The sequence below is a fragment of the Hyperolius riggenbachi genome, chromosome 6, assembly GCF_040937935.1.
Source record: "Hyperolius riggenbachi isolate aHypRig1 chromosome 6, aHypRig1.pri, whole genome shotgun sequence".
Classification (NCBI taxonomy): domain Eukaryota; kingdom Metazoa; phylum Chordata; class Amphibia; order Anura; family Hyperoliidae; genus Hyperolius; species Hyperolius riggenbachi.
Window position 1 is genome coordinate 350,819,002 of NC_090651.1, and position 27,939 is coordinate 350,846,940.

Here is a 27,939-nt window from a genome sequence, read left to right on the forward strand (position 1 = left end):
TGCTTGTAACAAAAAAAAAAATTATGCAAATCGGCCCAGCGGGGCCTGAGATATCCTCCTGCGCAGGTTACCCCGAGCTGAGCTCGGGATAACCGGCAAGGAGGTTAAGGCCAATGCAAACTGAAAAGCAATCTCATCAGATCGACCTACATTTTCCACCCTGCCAGTTCGATGGAAATCCATCGAAATCGGCCATCGATCGATTGGCCAACCGATTTGCAATCGAGCGATCGGCCAGAAAATCGGCTGAGTGTATGGGCCCCTTAGGCTTAAAGTAAGACTGGATTGTGTGTGAGTGAGTGAGTGAGTGAGTGAGTGAGTGAGTGAGTGAGAGAGGGAGAGAGAAAGCCTCAAGGAGGCAGCATAACTTCACAGAGGACCAGTGGGGAGGGACAACAACATGAAGAGGGACTGATTGGAAACAATTGATAGCCATTGTATTCTCAGGTGATTAATGGTTGGATATGCTGGTAGATCTTAACTGATCAAGATTTGTCTTTCTGACCTACTGATCTCCGATTGGGAAATTGATTATGACCAATCCACTGAAAGGTTTTCCATGGATTGGTTCTTGCAAAAAGAAAATCAAATGTGTGATCATCTTGCTGTGATGTGCCGTGCTCGCCCTCGCTATTCCCCGTGCCCGCCCTCGCAATTCCCTGTGCCGTGCTCGCAATTCCCCGTGCCGTGCTCGCCCTTGCTATTCCCCGTGCCGTGCTCGCAATTCCCCGTGCCGTGCTCGCCCTCGCTATTCCCCGTGCCGTGCTCGCCCTCGCTATTCCCCGTGCCGTGCTCGCTCTCGCAATTCCCCGTGCTCGCCCTCGCTATTCCCAGTGCCGTGCTCGCCCTCACTATTCCCCGCGCCGTGCTCGACCTCGCTATTCCCCGTGCCGTGCTCGCTCTCGCAATTCCCCGTGCTCGCCCTCGCTATTCCCAGTGCCGTGCTCGCCCTCACTATTCCCCGCGCCGTGCTCGACCTCGCTATTCCCCGTGCCGTGCTCGACCTCGCTATTCCCCGTGCCGTGCTCGACCTCGCTATTCCCCGTGCTCGCCCTCGCTATTCCCCGTGCTCGCCCTCGCTATTCCCCGTGCTCGCCCTCGCTATTCCCCGTGCTCGCCCTCGCTATTCCCCGTGCTCGCCCTCGCTATTCCCCGTGCTCGCCCTCGCTATTCCCCGTGCCGTGCTCGCCCTCGCTATTCCCCGTGCCGTGCTCGCCCTCGCTATTCCCCGTGCCGTGCTCGCCCTCGCTATTCCCCGTGCCGTGCTCGCCCTCGCTATTCCCCGTGCCGTGCTCGCCCTCGCTATTCCCCGTGCCGTGCTCGCCCTCGCTATTCCCCGTGCCGTGCTTGACCTCGTTATTCCCCGTGGAGAAATGGGCTCATGCACCATTCATTCTTATATGTTAATTAAAAAGAATTCCAGGCTGATTGCAGCTTTTAAGCCTGAAACAAACCATTCCAGGTCAACATCTGCAAGTAGTTTGTACGTTCTTCCCGTGTCTGCGTGGGTTTCCTCTGGGTACTCCGGTTTCCCCCCACACACCCAAAAAAACAACACACAGATAGGTTAATTGGCTTCCCCCAAAATTGGCCCTAGACTACGATACATACACTACACTAGACATAGGACTATGGTAGGGATTAGATTGTGAGCCCCTCTGAGGGACAGTTAGTGACAAGACCATATACTCTGTACAAAGCTGCGGAAGATGTCGGCGCTTTAAAAATACTAAACAACAATAATAACTTCAGATCTCGAGCAAGTGATCGTACACATATTCAGATCTCACATTCATCGGATATAGAAGCTAGTGTACACTCCTACGTTTCTACGTAACTACCAGATTTAAAACATTTTTTCTGATTGGATGTCAATCCAAAATGAATCGAAAAGGACATACAAATGGAACGATAGCTAGTCTTACGATTGAGAAAGAGATCCTCTAGATTGTAAGCTTGCAAGGGCAGTGACCTCCTCGTAGTATTTTAGTCTGCTGTAATGTATGACATGAACATGTACCAGTACTGGTAATGTCTCAAACCACACATCTATGTATGTACTTGCACTGTTGGATGTCCTTATTGTAAAGAGTTTCAAAGTTCTCATGTATCTATGCTCCCCACTAAGATCTATTTAGAGCTTGGGATCAATCACTGGCAGTAGGCTGTATATTTTTTTTATTTATTTTTTTTTTGCACAATCCGATCATTTTCTCCATTGAAAACAGGATCTGGAGTGAATATTTTAGAGTGTACTGGGTCGTGCATGTACTAAAAAGCACAACATTCTATAAGTGAAATAGGACAAAATTCACAGCTCAACCTAGAAAGGTCTGTTTTCCAAGTCACATCTGCAAACACAGGACTGCAGCAATGCTGGTGTTAGACAAATACAGAAAGGAGGGGGTGTAAGAGGGACATTTGCAAATCCCCCCTCCCCCCTTCCAGCTGGCCTCTTTGTAACATATCCGGGTTAATTGAAAAGCAGTTCACACTCTGCATTATGAGAGGGCCCCCCTCCCCCCAGGCTCTGGGCGGCAGCAATGAAGGAAGTGCACAGTGCTGGCTGGGCCTGGGAGGTGGCACTCGGCCAAGTGAAACTGGATTATTCCAGTCCAGACTGGCTGCAGACACACAAAACAAGCAGCCCTCTTTACTGCAGCCCTGCGACCAGAGAGCGGGCTCACGGCTCGGGACTGCACAGTCAACGTCGTCGGACCACGCTCCGTTCCCACACACTTCAAAGGGCAGATAGCTGCAGCCACCTACTGCTTCCTGCGTCTTCTTTATGGACTCGCAGCTAAAAATACTGCTCGGTATAAACATAGAGCATGGCTGAAACGAAACACTGCCTCGGCTGAACAGCAGAGGACAACACGCACCGCCGAAATCAGACCCGCAGACCCACACGTGCCCCCCGCCCCTAAACAAAAACCACTCCTAGAGAACAAAAGCAGCCAGAGAAAAATCCATGCTAACCATTTCACATCCAGCATGGACCAAATACACAAGGATTTCTGTAGAATTTTTTTTTACCCCAGTTACAAAAAAGGATGTTACCAAATATATACACAGCTGTTATTGCTGAAAGAAAACGTATTACTGACGCACAGGAATCAAATCCCAAGCAGCCAAACATTACGCATGGTACACACCAAGCAATATCCAGTCAGATAGATGGGTTACAGACTAACCAGCAAGCTCATGGTGACCCAGAACTCATTGGAGTGTGTTTAGCTTCTAAGGGTACAATGGCTAATTTGCACATATTCAGCAGTGATGCCCTGGGAGACATCTCAAGCTCACTCCAACCTGAATTATCGCAAATTCTTTCTGTTTTAAGATAGATGAGTTGAAGCGATTATTTCTAACAGGAACAATCTGATTAGCGATCATTTTTCTGATTGATTTTGGATAGAAGTGGTTGAAAATCGGTCTGAAAAACGATCAGAAAGCAGATCAGACTTGTCGGAAATCTATTTGCATGGTGTGTACCAGGCATTAGAACCGCTTGTCCGTGCACACTGCAAAAGGCTGATGCACACCATGCAATTTTCACGTCAGGTCCCATCCGAGCGAGTGAGTCAATCAATATTCAGATCGAAGAAAGCTAGCATACAAATGTAGGGGATTATTTCAAATTACAATCAGATTTCCGATCATATTTAGATTGAAAATGAATGGAATGAACGACAGCCAGTATTTCGATTTATATTTTCCAGCATTTCCGATCAAGTAAGAAATAGATTTTGAGCTTGAGATCACTTGCTGGCGGCAGGCTGTATATTTTCTTGATCAGTGATCAGAATCGGAAGTGAAAATTGCTTGATGTGTACCAGCCCTAATGTTAGGTACACACTATGAGATTTTCTGTCAGATCAATTATTTCCAACATGTCCGATCTGCTTTCTGAGCATTTTCCGATCGATTTCCGTTCACTACAATAGGAAATCGATCGGAAAGCATATCGGACATGTTGGAATGAATCCGATCTGACAGTAAATCGGACAGAAAATTAACAACAACAAGAAAAGGCAATGAAGATTTTAAACATAACATTTGTAAACACAACAAAAACAGACAATACAAAAAAAATTAAAAACAACGCATCTGGTTTAGTCATGTGTAGCAACATTCTGAGCACACGATCCTAGCAATAGCTACGTAGTATAAAAGTAAGGCTACATCTTATCAAATTATATTATTGTTTCTACAGCACCTGCCTCTGCCATAGCACTGCAAGTAAAATACAATAGAATTTCTGCAGAGACCGCACAGACAATACATGGTACAGAACACTTTGTACAACGTACATAAAGCTCTGGGTGAGGTAGAGAAGAGAGGGCTGCCCACACAAGCTAGTGGCCCATCAATATACCGTACACTGCATTCCAGAGTGCAGAAAACTATAGAACGTAGCAAGTTTTATATCTCGTGTGACTGGCTCTGCTACAGAAAAAAATAATAAAAAAAAAAAAAAAAAATCAGAGGATATTTACTGCATCCCTGGGGAAACAATGACATATCTGATGATTTATATACAAATCTTTCCTTAAAACAGATCCGAGATGAACTTTTACTCATTGCATAATTGTGTTCCTTTCCTACTGTTTATAGGGCATTCCTCAAGCCAAATACTTTTTTGTTTTAATACTCTAATTCCCTATAAACGAAACAAGCCACGCCCACAGGTTTTCAGAGAGCCAAGGCACTTTCAGACAGTAGCAAGGGCTCATGGGAGCTCAGTCTGGGCAGGAGGAGGGGGAGGTGTTACTAGCCAGAGATTTCAGAGGCAAAGGTAAGGAGGGAGGAGGAGGGGGGGATTAGGTTTTTTGCTCAAGATGCAGATAAACCTGCCTCTGTGTAATGTTTACAAACAACATGTCTGCTGTCATTGTATCACAGGAAGAAATAATCATATTCTATGAAAGCGGTTTGCAGCTAGATTTGCTGTGTAAACTATCTAAACTTTAGATAAGATATACAGACAAGTTACTTGTTATAGTTAGTTTTTCATCTCGGATCCGCTTTAAAGACTCACGTACAGCATGTAACACTGATGGGTCTGTGTGCAATAATCACCAAATAATAATAACAGTAGCATTTCTTTACTCCCATCAGGCTGACAATCAGTGCTTAGGCATAGAGTTTGCTCAGCTACATGCATGCTACATTATAAAGACTACTTTTTCACCAGAGTCAAGCTGTGTACACACGTGAGATAAGTCTTTGGAAAACAAAAGATCAACGATCGATCTGGTGGTAATTGTAAAACAGTTTGCAAAAATCCTCCACAGATGACGAACACATATATTTGTCTCTCAATCTTTCAACTACATATGATCTGCCGACAATCGTTCATTACACAAGATGTGTATGAGATCATCAGATATTTCTTCGGTGTGCACAGCGCATGCAAAGAAGAAGAATAGAGAAACTATAAAAGCATTTCTCAGGTCTTTTGCATGCACTAATCGTGTGCAGTATCGATAGAATGATCTGCCATCCAAACCTTCCTGACAAACCGATGCAGCAAATTCAGTTCTCGGTTTTCAAAGATTTTTATCTGACGTGTATCCAGCTGTAGCCGAAATAGATCTTTAGCTATTGGCTGTAACAGTACAGTGCTCTGTGGTTACATGCTATGCAAATTCTGCAAAACACTTCGGATTATTGTAGCTCTGTACAATTAACAAGCTTATACATCATTGCATTCCAGTGGTTCTAGAGGTGTGGCTAGCTTACAGGGACAACAAAGGATGATTTGCATATTCAGCAGTGATGCATTGTGGGAGACATTGTATGCTTGCACCAACCTGAATTATCCCAAACACCTGTTTTAATAAGGCAAATGTCTATTTCTGAATAATATACGGGAGAGAGACAGCAAGTAAGCATAGACACAAGTAAAACATACTTTCCTTCAGAAGCACAAATGATTTATCTCATTAAAACAACCAATTACATTTACCTCTATAAATATTAGAAAAGAAAATATAAGGCAAAGCATGAAGCTCAGAGAGTCACATGAGGACAAGCAATAGATAAATACCGGTAATCAGCAGTTTGCTATATTGTCCCATATATATTTACCCACATGTATTAATCGAGAGGCTACTGCAATTACGAAGCTGTGATCTTGTGGTCTATTATATTTCATCTGAGCGGATTACGCCGTATAAATATTTGCTGTGAAATATTAAGCAGTGCAGTTACCCTTCTGTGTAGTAAATCCTCTCTTGTACGGATGTAAGCAGCAGCTCTGCGGGGGGATTTATCAAGCAAGCTGGCGACCGAGTCTGGTGCAAATCAGGCCATTGCTGCTCTATTACCAGAGCATCTTTCATGGCTGCCCTTCATATCTTTGTAGCTCCGGCACCTGCAATCCTGACCGGCATACAAGAGCAGTTCCAGGCTCACCTGCTAAGTTTTCACGGTATATTCCACAATACAGCATTTTTTTTTACACCTCTCCTAGGTACGGTGTTTGAACCAGGCTGTAGGCTGTGTGACCAAGTCTGTAGGATGTCTGAACCAGGCTTGTAGGGTGTCTGAACAAGGTTGCATTTTCATTCAGAGCTTTTCTCGGGAAACAAAAGGCAAATTTATGAATACAACTAAATGTTTTTATAAATGGTTTCACTGTTCCCGTTTTGTGTTCTGTACGTTCTTCACAAATCTCCCCCTGTAAGCAGATGGTCTATGAACAAACTATCCCACACACAGCAAGCAACAACTGGAACCTTACATTTGAGATTTGCTCTAATTTTGGTCAGTGGAGTCAGCTACTGTACAAATTTCACCCGCCACCTGGACAGCTTCAGAATTCTATACAAATGAGGTTCTCCTCTGGAAAGAACTGCTATTTTCAATTACAGAAACATTTTATTTCTGACACTGTATCTTCTGATCATTTCTCCACATAATCACTTTCTTTAAGCATATATTATATATCTTTTCATAAGGTTTCCAATTACTTTGTTGTAATAGCACCAAACACTCCTCTCCTAGGGATTGGGGGTGAGGAACTTCATGTTAAAGCTGCTGAACAAACAGTTATTGGCGTCCTGCAGTCATGTGACAAGCAGTGCAGGGAGAGAAGAGGTTAACCTGACAGATTCAAGTTATAATACACAGACAGAATATTATTCGCAGCAGATATAAAACAACAACTGTTACTTTCTGTATTTTGACCACCTGAAGTAATCACAAAAGCCAAATAAAGAGTTTGCCTATAAAGAGAGAGATCACCAAGATTTTTCTTTTTCTCTAGCTTCATGGTTTAGTTTCTTTTTTGGGGCATAAAGAAAATAAACGGAAAAAAAAAATTCATGCCATTTTGGTGAGCGATTAGAAAAAAAGGCAGACTGTGCAGAATTCTCCAAAAAGGCCGAGACACAGTGAATTGGAAGCACATTAATCACAAGACACACACAGACATGCAGCAATGCTATCTCCTGCCAAGTCACACTGTCACTGATGCTGTAACTGTAAGGGCAAGAATGTGACACAAGCATGCAGACACATCTGTGTGTACAGAAAGAGTGCAGCAATCACCACATCACTAGGGGTTCCTGTAACACAGCGGGAGTCCTAGACTTTCACCAGCAGTCCAGCAAACACAACCAAAATCAGACAAGAGTCTCAATGAATGCACCAAGGTATACATCTCTATCAGTCACTGAAAACAAGAGAATGCTGTTAACTGGCACAGCCGGCCTCATTACAGGGGACACAATTCAAATGCCAGGCATAAAATAAAAAAAAATCAATTGTTTATTTTTATCTGGTAAACAAGTAATAAGGATGCTATAATCAGGCAATCCAAAAGTTAAAATCAATATTACTATTCTTGTTGATAAATGATCATTCCCGGGTTTACCCGATTCTTTTTTGGTACACACAAAATTTGGTAAACAAAAAGGAAGTTGCAGGGCATGCTGGGTTGTCCTTTTTTGCTTCTGTACTTCCCCTCAGACTTAACTAAAGTAGCCTGATTGGCTGAAGCCTCTTTCCCTCCTGTTTTCCCCTCCCACACCTCTGTTCCTCTCCGATTGGCCAGTATTTCTCATGCTGAGACAATGCACTTTCTATAGTGGAGGGCGGGCAATGTATACATAATCAGGGAGGAAATGACATCAGAATTGGCTTCAAAATAGCCTCACTTAAAATGGGAAATGCTAAGAAATATTTCTCTTTTTTTTACTGTAGAAAAATCACTAAAATCAAAACGTGGACAGTGCAATACATATGTTAAGTAGAGCAAGTATTTATCTACTTATATGTAGTGTTTTTTTCTGAGATAGTATGGCTGACAGCTCCTCTTTAAAACCTCAGACATCAGGCCCATCAGACACCTGATTTATGCTAGATACACACTATGCAATTTCCCATCAGATCCAATTGCTAATTTCTAACATGTCCGATCTGCTCCGGTTCAATAATATGATCGATTTTGTGTAGTAGTGATCTGAACATCGATCAGGAGTCTATCGGACATGTTGAAAATTATCCATTCGACTCGTCTGATGGGAAATTGCAAAGTGTATACCAGGCATAAGGGCGTAACCTTCAGCAGGGCAGCACACATTTTATCTTCATTTTAACACTTTCCTAAGAAAATCTCCATTTATACGCCACTCTATTACACTGAACAGAAGGACCAAATATAGTAAACTATTATCAAGATGGAGATGTGATCTACTTAAACAAGAGAAGGTAAAGGGAACATGTTATGTGGAAAAGCTAAAAACCAAAAAAAAAAGTTCAGATTTGCAGACTGGGTAAAGCATTAGTACCATCAGCTTATCTATATGAAAGCCCTTATTTACCAGTCTCTAACAAAAATAAACAGCACTAACCAGATACACCTCTGCGTTCTACATGTCATTATTTCTGTCCATCAGTTTCATAGCTGAGTATTAAAGCAGACCTCTAACCTACGCAATTCACCATGGAAGCCTCGATAGACTGCCGACATACTGCATACAACGGAAAGGCAGGAAAGCCTGGGCCTCGGTTCTGACAAGCTGAACATATGATCCAACAATCTACCGTGATCTGATCCAACGCTCTGCTGTGCCAGCTCTTGTATATAAATGTCAGTGTAAACAGGTTTGCTTGAAAATCGTATTAAAGGCCAACCAAACCCAAAGTTTGACAAGGATAATTCCCAAAGCAATCGCATTGGTTAGTGTAAACGTTAAATTTTGACACTGAACTTTACAAGTTCAAAAACACATAGGATAGCCTTGCTTGCCTGCAGCTGTGGACCTCTCCATACAAAGCTTGATAGGTTCCCGAGGTCCTTTGCTTCCTGTAAACTACAAGTCCCGCCTTTCTCATGTAAACACATGGTCTCTACTGCAATGCAGCGGTGGTGGGAATTTAAGTCTAGCATAGATTGTTCTTCCTACACATGGTCAACCCTGACTGACCTGCTCACCAGCTGTCCACTACTCCCTCACCTTAATATTCCCTTATTGTACGGTTATCAGAATTCTCCCTGTCCAATTTTGGGTTTAGTTGGATTTTTTTCTGACCAGATATGTACAGTCTATAAAAAGAGCAAAGGAAAATCTCCCCACTTTGGACTAAGAAAGCAATAAGAGCAAGACACCATTCTGTCACTCTTCTTGACTCGATTCAAAAACCGGGAAAAAAAAAATTCTGGCTAGAGCTCCACTTTAGAGCCTTCTTGAAGACCGAGGGGTAAGTAGTCCTCACTGTAAAACCTACCTGTCACTGCTTGTGCTACTGCTGCTGCTGAGAGAGTCACTGCTGGATGATCTACTCCTGGAGCCACTGCCACTGGGTGACCTGGCGGGCCGCGTTGCTTGGCTAGCCAGCCTCTGAGGGGACTGGTTCCTGGACTGGGATGAATGGGGCGAGCGACTCCTGCTATGCTGGTAGGTCCGATCAGGCCGCCTCCCTCGTACCTCCCTGGAAATGTCGTTCCTGTAGATATCCCTGTGTACCACGCTAGGCAATGTAAACGGCTCCCGGGTCCTTGACTCATAACGAGACTCATGAGTGTCAAAGCGACTTGGACTCCTGCGAGAATTATAGAATATTCCATGTTGTAAGGTCCGGTCCCGAGCGTCTCTATAGTAATCCTGATCGTAATGTCGTGTCCGTTCAAAGCTTCCAGTCCCCCTCTCATGGTGTCCATAGGCACTATGGTCATATGACCGCTCCCGTGTTTCAGAAGCCCTGTTTCAAGAGAAGGAAGCAGTATTCAGTCTCCTGCCACAGTACATTAAGAAGAAAAAGCAGTTCATGCAGTCGTTAACATGTAACTATACGGGATTGAACATACATTGTATGAGCCACGTGTGAGGGGTTTCATGGCCATTACATAGCACTAGGTTTGGTGAGGACTGGCAGCTTTGCATTCTTTACATACTAGAATTTGTTCAGCTATGGGAAAGTAATAATGACAAACAAAAAGCAAATCCACTGACCATGGAAATTCCACAAGGCAGACTTAACTTCCAAGCTGGGAAGGTTGTCGTGGAATTGGGTCTTTCGGGACCATAAAGGCTTCTAACTAGACTTAGAAACTTCCTACTGTGTGCTAATGCTACAGAAAGGGGGTGGCGAGGTGAGTGAAAAGCTGTGTACTTACCTCCACAGATCTTCATCTGCAAAGTTTGGGCCCCGACACGCTAACAATACCTCCCTGCCGGAAGCCGCAGCAGAGTTCAAAGAGGCGCACAGAGGAAGTGCTCGAACCAGAACTTTGAAGTTGAAACTCTTGAAATGGGGGCAAAGTTAAAAGCACAAACGCACATCGCTTCACTCACCTCACCCCGATCCAGAGGTTTCTTCATCTGGACACTTGCTTTAGTTCATAGGGTACTGGTATCTTATGAGTTATCCATGGGGCATTACCATCTTATGAGGGTGAGCTTGGATGCCACATACAAGATGGGCTGTCAAGAGGTTTCGTTTCAGCATCACCTGAGTCCCAGCAATGGGATGTAGGGCTCAGGTGTACATGGACCGGTCAGATTCATGAGGTTTGCACTCCATGTAGACTGGTTCAAGGATTTGATTGTATTTGCTGTGGTTAAAATAGTGAGGCACCAACATTGGATGGCCACCAAAGCAGGTTAAAAGTTGGGCACAGGAGGTTAATCTGGACAGTGACGGTTCCCATACATTCCTCGATTTTCATTCTATCATTTTATTGGTCGAGGGAGAATAGATTATGCTTCATTCTGACACAGTGGCTGGATAGTGTATGGGTTAGGGCTCTGACACAGGAAACCAGGGTTGGAATCTCTGCTCTTCCTGTTCAGCAAGCCAGCACAATGCAGTGAGGGGACCTTGGGCAAGACTCCCTAACACTGCGACTGCCTATACAGCGCCCTAGCTGTTGCTGCTCTGGCGCTTTGAGACAGTCAGGCGAAAAGCCTGATATAAATATTCTGTGCCTTCTCCATTCCGCCTCATCGATGGAAGTTACATTTATTTAAGTTGTTGTCCGATATCTGGCCAAAACAACCAATATACATGATTTAGGCACGTTGGAGAGGAATCAGCTAACATTCACAATATTTTGATTGACAGAATGGATTTTTGGTTTCAGAGCATGGAGGCAGAGCATCATTCGGATCAATTAGTGAAGGAGAATAGACAGGATTAAGCATGTAGTGTGTGGGCCAGTACTCAATCGACATTCGATCAGCCACACTGTAGTTGATGGCCCAATTAAGTTGATTGCTTAATCGAAAATTGAGTAATGTATGGGTACCTTCTGCAATTTCTAAAGGATAAGTAAGGTGTTAGGCTTCAAGGTTATGAGTGTAATAGTGTTCCACTAATTACGATGGACTAGTTCAGTACTTAGAGTAGTCAAGGGATGAATGACATGTTTGCTTCAAAAAAAAAAAAAAAAGCTGTTCAGGGGACACTGGCGAATCTAAACAAATCATCAATCTTCTCGCTGCCACAATCCTGAACCGGTGATGAGCCCATGATAACACTTAAGGCAAGGCTATTCATGTGCCAGCTAAAAAAGGTCTACCTTATTCCAGTATCAATTCAAGCACGATCATTGCAAGCTGCTGCATGTGGACAAGTGTGGGAGAATTGCCACTGTTCTATCTCTTTTTAATGAGCATACTCCTTACTTAATGCAAGTGTATGCATATTTTGATACAGGGCTAGCAGGTGGTGAATTAGAGCATTTCTGATGCTTCTACGTGAAAGGTAATCTGATAATGTTAGGAGTACCTCCTCCCATGAAAATCGGTGGGCAATAAAAAAGGCTCGCGGAGTGGGCCATGATCGATTTTGCCATGAAAGTCTTAATGTGTACATCTTTGAACCCTACATTTAATCAGCTATTGAGCGCATATAAGAAAAGAAAGCTATGCGTGGCATGTAGCAGTATATGCTGGCTAGGACAGATGTATACATTAATTCCCTTTATAATGCAGAGCCAGGCAGACATGGCACCTCAATTACAAGTAGCGCCTGACTTCTGAGCAATCCTCGGTTGGTATAAATCGATAATCAGAGTTGCCAACAAATTTTAAAGCGGCACCGAGCTCAGAAACCGGTTCTCAGACATTCCAATTTATTTTTTCCAACAGATGTTTTTTTCTGCAAAACACGCCGTCTGGTGTAGTTCTTTAAGACCATTTGTGACCTTTGGAGGTAAATCCACCGCTACCTCCTTTTAAACTGCTTTTAGCATATTTCATATTTGTTGGCGCCTCTGTTTTCCGATTATATCAGCACTTGTTGCCCATCCCAGGTGTAAGGGTGTCAGCCCATGCTTCCAGTACTACAGAGGGTGACTTCTTAACCAGAGTGGGGTCGGGTTTGTTCTCTGTACCCATTCAAACTGTGGTTGCCTTTGTGGTAACCCAGGCCTGTGAGTGTCAATCCATTATTCAGACTTTATGGATTCTTTGAGTATTTATATACTACACTATAGTGGGCTCCCTGTCCCTTTCCCGTTTATAGCTCTCCTCGATTCCATTTTAACATGTCAAGTTCATTGCTTACAGATGCTACTGATGACTGCATTTTAAAGGATCTGTTCTGATCTCATGTTAAACAGTCCGTGTATGTCAAGGACTGCTCAACCTGTTCCAGGATCCTAGGTACGCATGCCCCGAAGGGTGCTTGATCTGAGTAGGGGGGGTACTTCTTATTGTCAGTCTATGATACCGAGTTTTAAAATTAAAAAAAAAAAAAAAAAAGATATATTAAGAATAAATAAGTCTGAATAAGAGTTTTAGTTGATTGCAGATATCGAGTACTCCTAACAAATGTGTGTGTGTCAAGTAGAACTTGAGTTGATGTTACAACAGGGTGGATATGGGAAAGGGGGGGGAGGGGTTGGGCACTCAGCATCCATCATTTTTCTTAGAGGGCACCGCTCCCCCAATAGTGTTGCGGAAAATGTTTTAGATCACAGACTCGCTGGCGTTCCTGCCACATACTACATCTGAACACAAAACACAGACAGTGATCTGCTATTCAAGCATGTTTTCGCAGAATTGTGTGTTCCTGTCTGAAGTGAAAGGACAACAGACAGAAGACTAGTTCTACTCTGGCGATACATGTGTGACATCAGTGGAATTACGTCATTATTCACCAATGTTGCGTTTCTCTTCATACTACACAAAAAGTACACCATAAACAGAAAACTAATAGTTTCGCTGAAATCCTTTGTGCTGGGTCTTAACTGTGCAACAGATAAACAGTCCCCCTCTGACAGGCATTTTTCGGGCTTCCTCAGAATACAATATGGTAGCTGAGAGGGCATCGGGCAGATAAAAGTTTCAATGTGTGTCCGCTAGGGGAACACATTGTTATGCCTACGACTGCCTAACCCGAAGCTCCTCATCCCCCTCTTGCCTCCTCTGGTCATACAGCCTCTGGTGGTTCTTCTAGGTGGTGGTGGAGGTAATCAGTCAAGCTTATGCAGAAGGTGAGTAGGGTCTTCAGTAATTATCCTGGTTCTCTGCAGCCTAGCTTAAAACCTCTCCGCCTGGGAGGTCAGATTCATGTTTGCCATGTAGACTAGCATTTCCCCAAGGTTGAAATTAAGGTCTAGAATTCAGAACATCCATTCACACTACAAACAGAAAACATTTTATAGAAGGAAAAAAAAAATCTTAACTTTTCTTCGGAAATATTGCACTGGCGAGGACTGTGGCAAATTGAACAGGGAAAAAACAGAATTTTTCACTGTTAAGTATTAGAAAAGCAGAAACTTAGAGACAAGAGAGTGAGGTAGCTTTAGTATTACAGTTACGAAAAAGACACATCAATACAATCTCTAAGAGGAAATTAAGAGCAGAAAGGAAGAAGAGGAGGAAGCAAAGTTGTAAAGATCAGAAAACTAGGAGCTAACACAGCTGCTGTTGTATCTATTAGTGCTAAGTTGTACAGGGGGTTAGTGGAAATACAGGATTGGCTTTGGGTTAGGAGAGGGGCGCAATATATACAGGGCAGCACATACCAACCTTTTCCGTTTGAGGAAACACGACCTACAATCCCAATTAAAGCTAGGGAGTGATTTGAGAACATAACTTCCCCAATTTGGTCCCTTTTTAGGGTAAATCCACCTTCTCAATGAGGCAAAAGGGCACTGGGTTCAAATGAAACCTTTGATGAACCAAGAAAAGTGTATTCTTAGGTAACCAAACCAAGAAAAATTGGAAAAAAAAAAAGTAAAAAAAAGGGAGCAATCCACAGAGGAAGAGCATCCTATGGGCGGGAAAAACCATTATGATCGCTCTTCAACCCCCAGATTCCGAGTATCATCCACTTGAATGTTTGAAGACCAAAAAATGAGGGGAAAAAAAGAAAAAAAAACTGTCTCAGCAGCTGCTGTTTTCACGGAAACCACCACATGTATATGTCCAAGCCAGCGTTTAATTCACATGGTTATAGACATCCAGACAATGACTATATCCACATTCCAACCACTCGGGCTTGAAGGCTAGGTGTACTCCCTCTCTCCCGACATTTTCAGGTCACTTGATTACAGTAATCCCCTTTCCAGCTTCAGCATCCATTTTTAGTCCCGAGTCCAGTGAATTTCTCCAATACCAGATAACATTCCATTGTAGAGCAGTTTTATACATTGCCAGATACGTGTCAGGTGAATCCCCAGAGGAACCAATCTCTGTAGATCCAAAAGGTGCGAGTCTTCAGTCTTCAGAAGCCAGCTTCCAGTTTACAGAAGAGTACAATCCACAGAGTGCATGATAGCTTAGTTCCCTAGCGATCAACAATCCGTGGTCAAGGTCCCCGTTCTCTAAGCCAAGAGAAATGGCTGCTCGTTACACTCCAGGAGGTAGGATTAGAGTAACTCCAAATATAGATCCAAAGACATAGCGATACTAGACCAAAGACCATATAATCCATGTGAGCCAGCACCATACTTCCACGTAACATTAAGTCACGATATATATCCAGCAAGCTGCAGTAAGACACTTTTTACGGATCCACAAGATCCCAGCCAATGGGAATAAAGAAGCTTATATTTCCAAACCCATGAGGAAGCATACGGATTTCCCAAAATTTTAAATCCATCGGGGGGAACCTACGAGTTTTTGTTTCCTCATCATATAAAACACAAAATACCTGCCTAGAGAAACCTTACAACTTACCCATCGAGTCTCCGTTCATATCGTCCTTCCCGTGCATGAAGTGACTGCGGGGGGCCGTAAGCCGGACCCCCGGCACCTCCTCTGAACCCAGAAACCTCTCTACTACGAGACGTTATGGAAACTGTCTCATCCAAAACGCGGGCAGCTCCTGGAATGGTGCCCGGTTCGTTATAATCCGTCCGAAGGTCACGGTCCCCCATTTTGTTGACAGCATTATGCGCCTTCTGTGCACTTTTAATATCCACAAAATCCACAAATGCTGCCACGCCGCCATCAGATCCTCTTTTGGGTAAAATTTTGACACTCTCCACACGTCCATATCTGAAAGAGAGAAGAGACAGAGAGGAGACGTTAGAGCGTTTATTAAAACATTGTTCTTGTTTGATTTTACTGTTGATTTGGGGTGTTTTTCACTTATGTATATTTTTGAGTTGGGTAACAGCATAAAACAAATAAACCATACCATCCACAATAGCAGCCTGCTGTCTCTTTCTATTCGTACTGTCAGACATCCAGAGCAAGTTTATTTCAAGAAAGAAAGAGGGAATAAAGTAAGACCAATGAAAGCTTTCGCCCAATTATCCCAAGCCATGAAATCCATTCTGACAAATGCAGCTCACTCACTAGACGTTTCGTGAGGCAAGCCTTAACCCGCTTGGCCAGCGGCCGCTTTGCAAATGTGAATGTTCTAGCCCAGAGGTTGACTAATACTTGGAAAGTAGCACGGTGGCCTAACACCTGGCACGTAAAAAGGCCGTGTGCGTGAAGCAGGGCAGGAAAACTAGCAGCTAAATCCAGGGCGTTACATGTTCAAACTCGCCCTCGCAGCGAGGAAGAGATTTTAAGGCTGCAAAGATTGCTTATCGAAAAACTGAACTGCTCCCCATTAAAAACAATTCTTCCCCCGATTACAATGAGTGGTGCTCTGTCAGCTACAAACCTGCAAACAATTACTGGAAAACAAAGGGAACGATTGTGATCAGGTCATGAGCCTGTATATATGGTAATAAAAAAAACCAACAGAACAATAGAGGAACAGCCATGGCGCAGGCCAGAAACAGCATAATAACTGATCGCTCTGCTTATTGTAGTCAGGGAACTGGAGAGGGATGATTTTACACGTTGTGTGCATGCGGGAACATTCTGCAAGCTGCCGTTTATTATTCACACAACCGAAGATAGGGTGGGATCTCGTTCCCTACAACATTTCTTACAGACATCTGGAAGTTATTTCAGGCCGGGCCTAAACCGCTCTCTGGAAAAACAGAGGGGGAGAGAATTCTGGCAGGGGTGGCTGGCTGTCTAACCACAATATTACTGAGCACCCAAAATCATCTTAGTCATACAGAGGCCTTGGTCACCAACACCCCTGTGAATGGGCCCTCCCTTCTGATCAGCCTGCATGCCTGGAGCAAGGCAAGCTCAGCAGGGCTGCATGCCATGGCAGCAGTTTACATTGTTCCAGCAGCAACCCCTTTACTTGCTACCACAAATATAGCATTTCACACCTTGATACTTTATCCCCTGACGATGCCCCATCCTCTTATGAAAGAAACTTGTTGGATTTCAGACTATAAATGCTGTAAAAGTGTTAGAAGATGTCTGCATAGGGTGCTGAGGGAAAACACTGGGCTTTAACTGTTATTCAGGATACCCACTTTTACAGGAATGAAAATGCCCCTGAAAGCAGTAAAGATGTCACCATATGTGATAAAATTTCAGAATGTAAATTGGGTTGAGGAGAGATTTTACAATGGGTAAACACTGACTAAAAATGTATATTGTAAAAACAAAAGAAAAAAATGTATTCGTTGCATTTTTGCTACAGTTACTCTTTAAAATGACCTTACATCTTACAGCTTTCCTTTGTTAATATGCCAGTATGTTACTTTGGTTACTATCCCCATACACCAGGATACATATTAAGTATATGGATGCATTTCATTACAGTATAACCTAACCCTTACCCAATGAGAATGGGTTCTATACTGGTAGCATGAATATGGAAATGTTTTTAGAAGGTAATATGGTGAAGAATTTTATTCATATTTAATTAAAGCTTATGCTTCAGGATGACAGCTGACGGCAGAATAATAAATACCCGATGACACATTTAGTATATATTTAATTGCTTTATGGAAGCATACACACTGCAAGGAAATACCAAAGCAATACACAAGAAATGCGCTAACCTTCTAAACGTCCAAAGCAAAAACACAGGGAGGGGGAACAGGATGCATTTAAACTGCTATCTAGGCACAACTCACATCCTGCGTATTTTTTATAGTGTTACATTTACAGTACTGCCCATAGTATCAAAATACAATTTCTGCAATAAGGCACTGAGCTGTAAGCAACACACGGCTATGGCATAATTCAGCAGCCAGTAATTCCTGTAGCTCTGTTATACAACACCCCCCCCCCCCCCCCCCCACATCACAGGCACACTGTCTATGCCAGGTAGCCCTGGATCTCAGAGTCCTGTCCTCTTTGCAGCACAAATATGAAGTGAGACTAAACCTGCAGTCAATGCCGGAGCAGATCTGACCAATGACAACAGAGAATGAATGAGCATATCACCAGGCAGGACAAAGTCCGCACATTACCGCCATAAAGAGGCAGCAGAGAACAGAATGACATTGTCCTGCGATTCCTTTGCTGCAATTATTAACCACAGTCTCGGAAATAGGGCAGAAAATAGAAGCAACAGACATACTTTTTTTTCAAATGAGACGTCTCTAAAGAGTCTGACCTCTCTCGCTGAGCTTCCAATCTATTTTAGCAGATGCCAGGCCAGGCTATGATCTACCATGAAGAGGGCCGTGCCAAAGATCAACAGGGATATGTGAGGGAGCAGGCTGGTGTTGTACTTTATACTGGTTGAACTCGATGGACGTATGTCTTTTTTCAACCAAAATAAAAATGTAACTATGTAATAATGATTCATTAACACCTGGATCTGTGCTATTTAATATACCACACCACATCCCAAAGGAAGTCTGTCAATCTCTATTCAAAGATTCATAAAAAGATTCTCTCAAACAGGGCAATGCTCGGATGAATAAAGCAATAGGGTTGCATTGCTGATATCCAAGGAGATACAGTAAGACAACAGTATTGCTTCCTGGTACCATCCAGGGCCCAAATCATCACCCTGCTAACAGCACAATAGAGGGGAAACATTTATCACAGAGGCAATCTGAAGGCCTGTACATGCGCTCAACTAAGCCACCCAACCGCCGTCTGATATCGGTCTGTTGGACGACAATCAGGTGTGTGAATGCATGGCAAACGAAGGGACGAGCAAATGATAACGGGCAGTTTGTCCAATCCATCCTGCTGATTGTCTCACAGTACTGTTGGGCTGATATTGCGCATTTGGCCACGTGTGTACAACGCTGTTTGAACAACGTCCTTGTTTTAAATGCGGCCATGTCGTGCGGGTTTTTGTTTTCCCTTGCGCGCACAGTATTTAGAGGAGTTGGTCATTTGGTTGGTGTGCGGAAAATACTTGTCATGTCAACAGTTTCCCATGGGTTTGGTAATGCTTGTCTGCTACTGCTATGGCCAGTGAGATTTCATGAAGTGTAAATAAAATGCAAAATGTATGTAAATTGCATTACATCTCATTGACTATCTTTGTCTGCTACTTCTACTTCCTCATCTTGCCCTCATATTCTTTCCACAGAAAGACACCAGTCTAAAATGAGCTCCTGGCATTTGGTTGGGGATGTGTTAATAACAAGACATTCGTTCTAGGATATGAGCCATACAGGTAGGAGTGTAGTAACATCAAGATGGGACAGTACACCGATTTACTGGCTTCCCACTTAAAGGACAACTGACCTAAGAGGGACATGGAGGATGCCATATATATTTCCTTTACCAGTTGCCTTGCATCAACATCTAATCTACATGCTTGTTCAGGGTCTATGACAAAGTATTTGAGGCAGAGGATCAGCAGGACAGCCAAGCAATGTGCATTGTTTAATGCTAGGTACACACCATACAATTTTGTGTTAGATAGATGGTTCAATAGATAATTTCCGTCATGTCCGATATTATTTCTGATCGTTTTATGGTCGATTTCTCATAAAAAATTAATGGAAATTTATAAGATAAGAGGATGGGACGGAAAATCTAACAAAAAACGTGTACCTAGCACTAAAGATACTGACCCTAGACTGTGATGGGAAGATTGGATTGTGTGTCCTTCTGAAGGACAAAGACATGAATGGTTCAAACTACTCTGAAATGCTGAGGAAACTGTCAATACTACAATAAAATGGGCAAAACACAAAACACACGTGTAAATGTGAAATTCTTTTAATAGTCATTCAGGTAGAGACAGCAATGGCGACTGTGTGTGTACTCCCTGATTTCCCACAGCAAGTGGAAGCACGTTTAAGAGCAGCACATTTTTTACATCTCATTTTCAACATCTAAAATTATTCCACCAGAGAAATCAAACGTTGAAGCTGTAAAAAATGTGCTGTGAATGTAATGAGATCCCCCTCCCAGAGGAGCCGACTCTAGAGACTCCGCACACACATCCTTGCAAGCTCTGCACTACTCTGGAGGGAAAACATGGAGGACACCAAGTCACACAGCAAACATCAGCACAATCACTGGTAGCTAAGGGAATCTCATCTAAGCCAATGTGCGTAATACAAGGAAAATGCCCACAATAGAATTTTAGTTAACTTTTTTTTTTTTTAAATAGGTCAACAACTAGACAAGGCCACGTGCAAAAATGTAAGGAAAAAAGTAAACAGATGTAAAGCTCCATACAGATGCTGGATTGTAGTCAGCAGAAACATTGGTTTTGAGATTATTTTTGGCGAAAATTCACCCTCCTGAAGCTCTGTACACAGACCAGGCCGCGGTCACTAAAAATGAGTGATCCCTGATGTTAGAGACAACCGAGCGACTTCAGCGACGGTACGACGACTATCACCCCAACAGATACGCCAGGACTAATCGTTCTACAGGGGCAAGATTTTTTACGGTCATTGGGACACTTGACTTGGATTATTGACCAACAAAGGTTTGTTTCCAATTACCAAGGTCCAGCGTGTGTACAGAGCTTTACATGTGTATTGTTTAGTGAACCGCTGTACTTGGCAACAGCAATTGTTTGGCCCCTACAGCTCACCGTCTGACACCACACCCAACCTGTCTAATACCGGGAATACACGATGAGATTTTTCAGTAGATTTACTGTCCGATTGATTTGCTTATCAATTTCCATACTTTTCTATGAGAAATCAATTAGAAATACAATCGAAAATAAGAACTAACTTGTAGGAAATTATCTACCCAACCATCTATCTGCCAAAATATCTCATGTTGTATTCCCAGCATATTTCCCACTCATGTGTGACTAATCACAACTGTAATTTGATCTCTCAGCTTTCAGCTCAGGAACCTCCTTTGCCTTGGCAGAGCAGCTAATTTGTAAACAGGATGTTAACCCTATGTCTGCTTCCATGAAAGCAGGAAGTAGACATACGGCAGATTTACTGCAGGATTTCTATCAGCTGTAACAAAAATGTTTTTTCTTTAAAGGTTATTAAGCGGTTGCTCTTCTTTTACAGCAAAGAGGAAGTTCTGAGTTCAGGTCTGTTTTAACTGGTAGGTAGATTAAAAACCGCCCAAGCCGAGTGTTTTAAGGTTTGTGTGCGTCACACATGCAAGGCAACTTACAATAGAGAAAGGGAGCCCGAGGGTCCTACTTATTTTAACAAACTGCATCATATACAAAATGTGGTTATATAATGAAAGATAACAGTTTGAACAAGCAAATAACCCACGTCTTTAGGAAAAAAACGCAGCAACAACCTGAATAACCAACACTCATCCATTCGGAAAAGGAGAGTACACAAACCACTACGATGAGGGTCTTTGAGAAAAATCGGGTGCCCCAGCTAACACTGGTTCCCTAACTTCATTGGATCTCACTGAATGTAAAATGTTTATGGTATTTAACACGTGGAAATAACAGCAAACACTGCATCAAGGCAATCAGGGAGCAATTCAAATGTAAAATATAGAAGAGAAGGGCATTCACTCAACAAAAGACATGATAGCTGCCGATATATTGGACAATAAAAGCGATCCCGCCCTTTACAATGGCAACCCGCTGTTTATACATTCTCAACAACAAAAGAGTTCTAAAAGAAAAATAAAAGGGGGGAATCTCTGGATCTGAGCAGCTCCCAACAAAACATTTAGTCAAGGATCTGTTCCACCCCAACACAAAGCTTGCATAAGAAGCATTCTGTTTAATTACACCCACAATATCTCTGCTCTTCTCGCATTGGGGGATGGGTGGGAACCAGGTTCATCATAGCCCAGGAAAATCACCCAGCATAACGGGCAGTTTATTCTTCATGAAAGGCTTGCTGCAGTGCACATACCTACAACTGCGCTGGCAGGGTGGGTAGATTTACAAAGATGGGGAGCAGGGCTTTGTACATTTTCTAACAGGAAACACAGCTAAATACAGCCAGAGTAAATTCACACACAGCCAGTGCGCTATTTCAGATGAGAAATGTGAATTGTGAATATTCCGTTGCAAATCCCTCCCCGAATGCATCTCTTAGCAACATCTCCTAGGCAACTTAAGCACAATATTTAAAGCCCTTTTCGGTTGCCGTGAAAACCCTAGCAACGCAAGAGGCTTTATTTGCACGATCCTGCAGAGTACAAAATGTCACATTAATCTGGGGCTTTGAACATAACCCTTTCCTGAAAGCAAATAGAAGCCCTCTCTTTTTTTCTTTTAATACTCCACAAAAAGCAGCAGCAGTACAGAGTCCATGCTGAGGAAAATAGCAGCTGCAGGGGTCAGGAGAACAGGCTCTGTGTGCACGAGTGGCAGGCGAGGGGGGCACTGCTGTACTGGAAGGTGCTAGGCGCCATTTTAAGAAGAACTGTGAGCTCCAGATCTGCAGAACCCGGGCTGGATGGAAGGGGTGGGTGTGGGGAGGGCACTGCAGGCAGGCTCATAAACAGAGCTGGGAATTATCCATACAAGGCGAGCAAATGGAGGGAACGGTGAACGAGAGCAAAGATCAGCGCTCCCCCCTGGCTTCTAACAAGCCCCCCCCCCCCTCCACACCTCCTCTTCATTCTGGAGCATATATTTGTTATAGTTATGGGAAAGAAACAATGGAATGATCAGTGCTGAGCCCAGCATGAAGTCAGTAAAGTGTGCGACTGGCTCGAGTTTAACCCCAGCCTGTCCTACAACTGTAACAAAGGTGCCTATTAATATCCCAGCCAAGGAGGGTAGCGTGTGATCCAGCACGGAGATTCCCACGAAGCCCGGGACTATTAGCCACTATCAATGGGTTGCACTGAAACATCCCAGCTGCCCTTCCCCCCCTAAATCCCCCCCCCCCCCCCCACAGTGGATAGTGAAGGGGGCGGGTAAAATGTTTAATAATTCACCAGTCCAGAGCACAAACAATACAACAGTCTGCCCCATCACAGCACTGTACACAATCACTCCCTGTATTGTATACACAGATACATTGGCCACAATGAATTCTGCAGAAGAGCGTACATGAAAACTCCCTGTACTGTAAACACGCTGGTTAGTACAGCACACACCAGTGACGGCAGGGGATACACAAAACGACTGGATTTCAGGGTGCACAATGCTAAAAAAACGCTCTGATCCACCCGTATTCACACGCTCTGCATTTAAACATACCACAGTACAAATAGGGCAGTACAAATCCTACTCAATCTTCCACAAGGCTGGGGAAGAAAAAAAAAAAAAAAAAAAAAGAGCTGCGTGTACAACCACCGGCACTGCCTGCTCGCTGCTCAATAAGGACAAACCTCAATAGGCTAACAGCATATACGGGGCTTCAGGGCATAGCAGAGATCATTTATTTGCTACCCCGAGGGCTTATACAAATACAGATATTTATTAGGAGACATGCATGCACGATTATTGTGGATTTATAAAGCGCCAACATATTCCATAGCGCTGTACAGACTAACATCAGAATCAGCTCAGCACAGCCACACATAAAAAAAAAAATAATCTATATCCTACAGAACTTGTACAAAAAAAAATCTATAGCCTATAGTACTAGAACCAAGCAACACACCTATCTATAGCTTATAGAACTAGCACCAAGCAACACAAATCTATCTATAGCCTATATAGGACTAGCACCAAGCAACAAAAATCTATATATAGCCTATTGAACTAAGATGCAGTTATACAGCAATGCACAGAAGAAAAGAAATAAGCATAAGATCCTAGAAATGGGTAAAGACAGGAACAACCATTGGAGTCAGAACATATTTTGTATACAGGGGACGGTCCGTAAATGATTAGGTATCCTGTGTAATGTGTACAGTACACTGCATAGTAACACAGGGCAAACACTTAGCCTATGTGTACAGTCATCTGTATTCAGAAGAACAAGGATAACAGATACAGGATATACAGTGACTATAGGAAGAGTACACTGTCACACAGCACTGGGCATGCATAGGGACAGTCAGCAGGTCATATGACTGACATAAATGTGTATGGGAAGGCAGGTCAGGCCTATGGACGCAGAATTAACAATATGCATATATAGGGAATTTCAATTTTACGGGAGTATGAAACGCAAGTACAGAAAATAGCCATTATATATGTAAAAATTACTACATAGACAGAGTGAACACAGAGAGGAGGTTGCAAAATATCTGTATATCGGTTACCATTACAAGCTAGGTGCACATAGAAGAAGGGCCTTCTGTATGCATGACTGGCTATAGGTAGTGTTATATGCATCTGGTCATTCTACACAGGATGCCTAGTACATAAAGATAAACGGATAAGTGTGCAGGAGATGCTAAGAATATGTGCAATGTACAGTGTGCAAAAGATGCCCAATATACACGTCATGGACAGTGTGTAGAGGATGCCAAGTATACAGGGAATGGATAGGGTACCATGCATGCAGAGTATACAGGGAATGGATAGGGTACCGTGGATGCAGAGTACACAGCGAATGGATAGGGTACAGTGGATGCCAAATATACAGGGAATGGTTACTGTGCAGAGGATGCAGAGTGTACAGCAGATGGAAAGTGTGCAGGGAATGCAGAGCATACAAGGAATAGTCAGTGTGTAGTATATGCTGCTTGTAAATACATATATAGAGAGAGTTATATTGGACAAATTTCCCAGGAGCATGGTAGCCAAAACCCCTTATGAATTAAACTGGTGGCAAACGTATATTATGTAAAAGGTAGCATGGCAGGTATACAGAGGAATAGCATGGCACACACATATAAGCTGATACAGCAATTGCGTGTGGGGGTCAGGGGATCTATGTGTACGCCAGTGTCAGGTAGGGGATACGTAAAAAATAAACACAAAGTGCTTCAGTGTGATTGACACACATGCGTGTATATGTATAACTATTTGTATGCACACTGCGAATGTATAGTAGTGCCAGTATATATGTGTACATGCATATATAGAGCTGAGTATCATTTATGTGTATATCATATTTGTGTTCAGTTTTAAACTCTGATGAGGTACAGTTAGACTATACAGACAAACGCTGTGGAAACCGCCAGTAGTATTAAAATGCATAATTATAAGTATGCAGTGTGTTCATATGGTGCAATCAGTGCAGCTAATATGTACACACAAATACAGCATAACATGTATATATGTGTAGCATGAGTCAGTATGTATGTTGTGAACATGTATAGTAGTACACGTCTACACCTATTTATTTACAGAATAAATTGAAGAAATTAGTGTGTACTGGGATCGAGTATGTAAGAGAGCAGTAAAGTTACACATAGTATGGAGTGTATGCGTGTCACTACCCGTGTATAGAATACAGTGAACAGATAGATAGTTGGATGTCAGTGTGTGATGCAGCTTTCAGTGATGCAGTATATATACACATACAATAATGTACATGTATGAAATATAGAAAGATAGGTACATGTAGTTCAAGAGTATGTGCAGAATACAGTAGGATAGAATATATTATATAGGTGTGTGTACATGCAGCAGGGCACTATCTATATGTACCAGTATGTAGTAAAGTGTTATGTAGGTCACTATAGATATACATGATATAATTAATGTATAGCATCCAGTAAGGTAGTATGTAGACATAGGCTAGCAGCACATATATGTATGTCAGTAGTAGAGTTAGGTTACATATATTATAGGTGTAATATATAGCATGCAGTGAGGTAGTATGTAGACATAGGCTAGCAGCACATGTATCTATGTCAGTAGTATACAGTTAGGGGACATATATATGATGCATAATATACAGCATGCAGCGAGGTAGTATGTGGACAAAGGTTAGTAGCACATGTATGTAATGATGTATGTATATTATTATGTAATATATAGCATGCAGTGAGGTAGTATGCAGACACAGGCTAGCAGCACATGCATGTAGCAGTGTATGTATGTATGTTAGTATACCATTAGGGAGTGTGTGTGTGTGTGTGTGTGTGTGTGTGTGTGTGTGTGTGTGTGTGTGTGTGTGTGTGTGTGTGTGTGTGTGTGTTGCATAGCATGCAGTGAGGCAGTGTATAATGTACATACAGGATGATAGCTGTATATGTATTAGTGTATATGTGATGTATAGCATGCAGTATGCAGACACAGGCTCGCAGCACATGTATGTGGCAGAGCAGTGTATATACGTATGTAAGGATAGTGTGTGTGTTGCATAGCATGCAGTGAGGCAGTGTATAATGTACATAGCTGTATATGTATAGGATATATGTGATGTATAGCATGCAGTCACATGCATGTAGCAGAGCAGTGTATGTATGTCAGTATACAGTTAGGGGATATATATTATATAGGATATATGTGCTGTACAGCATGCAGTGAGGCAGTGTATAATGTACATACAGGATGATAGCTGTATATGTATTAGTGTAAGGATATATGTGATGTATAGCATGCAGTATGCAGACACATGCATGTAGCAGAGCAGTGTATGTATGTCAGTATACAGTTAGGGGATATATATTATATAGGATATATGTGCTGTATAGCATGCAGTGAGGCAGTGCATAATGTACATACAGAATGATAGCTGTATATGTATTAGTGTTAGGGTATATGTGATGTATAGCATGCAGACACAGGCTAGCAGCACATGTATGTGGCAGAGCAGTGTATGTATGTCTGTACGTATGTCGGGGCACACGTGTGTCCGTGTGTCGCAGGTACGGGACACGGCTCTCCTCACCGTTTGAAGTGCTCGATGATCTTGTCGTCCCGCACATTCTCGGGCAGGTTCCCCACCCAGAGGTGCCGCGTCTCCCGCACCATGCTGGCCGCACCGTGTCCCGCTCATACAGCCCGGCGGCCTGCCCGGCCCGGCATCCTGTCCTGCCGGCGAGTGGAGCAATAATAGCGGCGGCGGCCTCCTCCTCCTCCGGTGTGTCCGCCGTCTCCGCCTGTCCCTCCCGCTCTCTCTCTCCCCCTCACCACACGCTCGGCGCCGACAATGACAATGCGCATGCGCGGCCGGCGCTGAGGTGAATGGGGAGCTGAGGGGTGGAGGAGGGCGGGCCCGCCGCGCGCAGGCGCTCTCCCCGCCTCGCCGCTGCGCAGTCGCTAGTCGCCTCACACAACGCGCCTGCGCACTGCACCATCCTCCCAACCCGCCCTGTCACATTGCGCCCGCGCACTGCCACAACCACGGCTGAGTGGGGGAGGGGGCTGGGAAAATTCAGAGTGGGGGAGGGGGGACGACTTTTGATTGATAGAAGATAGAGCGTTTGATATCAATAGATAGGAAACAGATTGACAGGATATATACATGTGTACTCACACAGATATACATCGATAGAATCACACATAACAGAAATGATTAATGAGATGCTCATTTTCTGTCTTATAATTAATCCTAAACTTCTGTAGCTGCTGACTTTGGCTGGCTCAGGTTGAACTTGCAAACAGAGTCGTAACTAGAAATTACTGCCCCCCCCCCCCCCCCCCCCCCCCACCCCCTTCCCTGCAAAACGTTGTCTGGGACCTTCCTACCCCCTTGCTTTCTGCACAGGTAGGCTGAGAACAGGGGCGTAGCAATAGGGGTTGCAGAGGTAGCGACTGCATCGGGGCCCTTGGGCCAGAAGGGCCCCGTAGTGCCCTCCCTGAACTTCAGTATTAGCTCTCTATTGGTCCTGTGCTCATAATAATCACTTCTATAAATACTTTGAATAGTGGTAATCATTAACAAACAGTTCCCCATCCTCTTCTTGCACCTCTGACACTGTAGTTGCT

General features: G+C 43.4%; 1 protein-coding gene across 3 annotated transcripts in view; it reads right to left on the reverse strand.

Moving 5' to 3' along the window:
- Positions 1–27,146, reverse strand: part of SPEN (spen family transcriptional repressor) — a 104,106-nt gene extending 76,960 nt beyond the window's left edge. For all 3 annotated transcript variants that reach the window (XM_068241648.1, XM_068241649.1, XM_068241647.1), the window contains exons 1-3: positions 26,900–27,146; positions 15,642–15,962; positions 9,739–10,212 (exon numbers count right to left, since the gene is read on the reverse strand). In XM_068241648.1, the coding sequence (XP_068097749.1) occupies positions 9,739–10,212; positions 15,642–15,962; positions 26,900–26,982 (878 nt within the window). In that variant the 5' untranslated portion in view covers positions 26,983–27,146. The remainder of the gene's footprint in view (positions 1–9,738; positions 10,213–15,641; positions 15,963–26,899) is intronic.
- Positions 27,147–27,939: the final 793 nt, after the last annotated feature.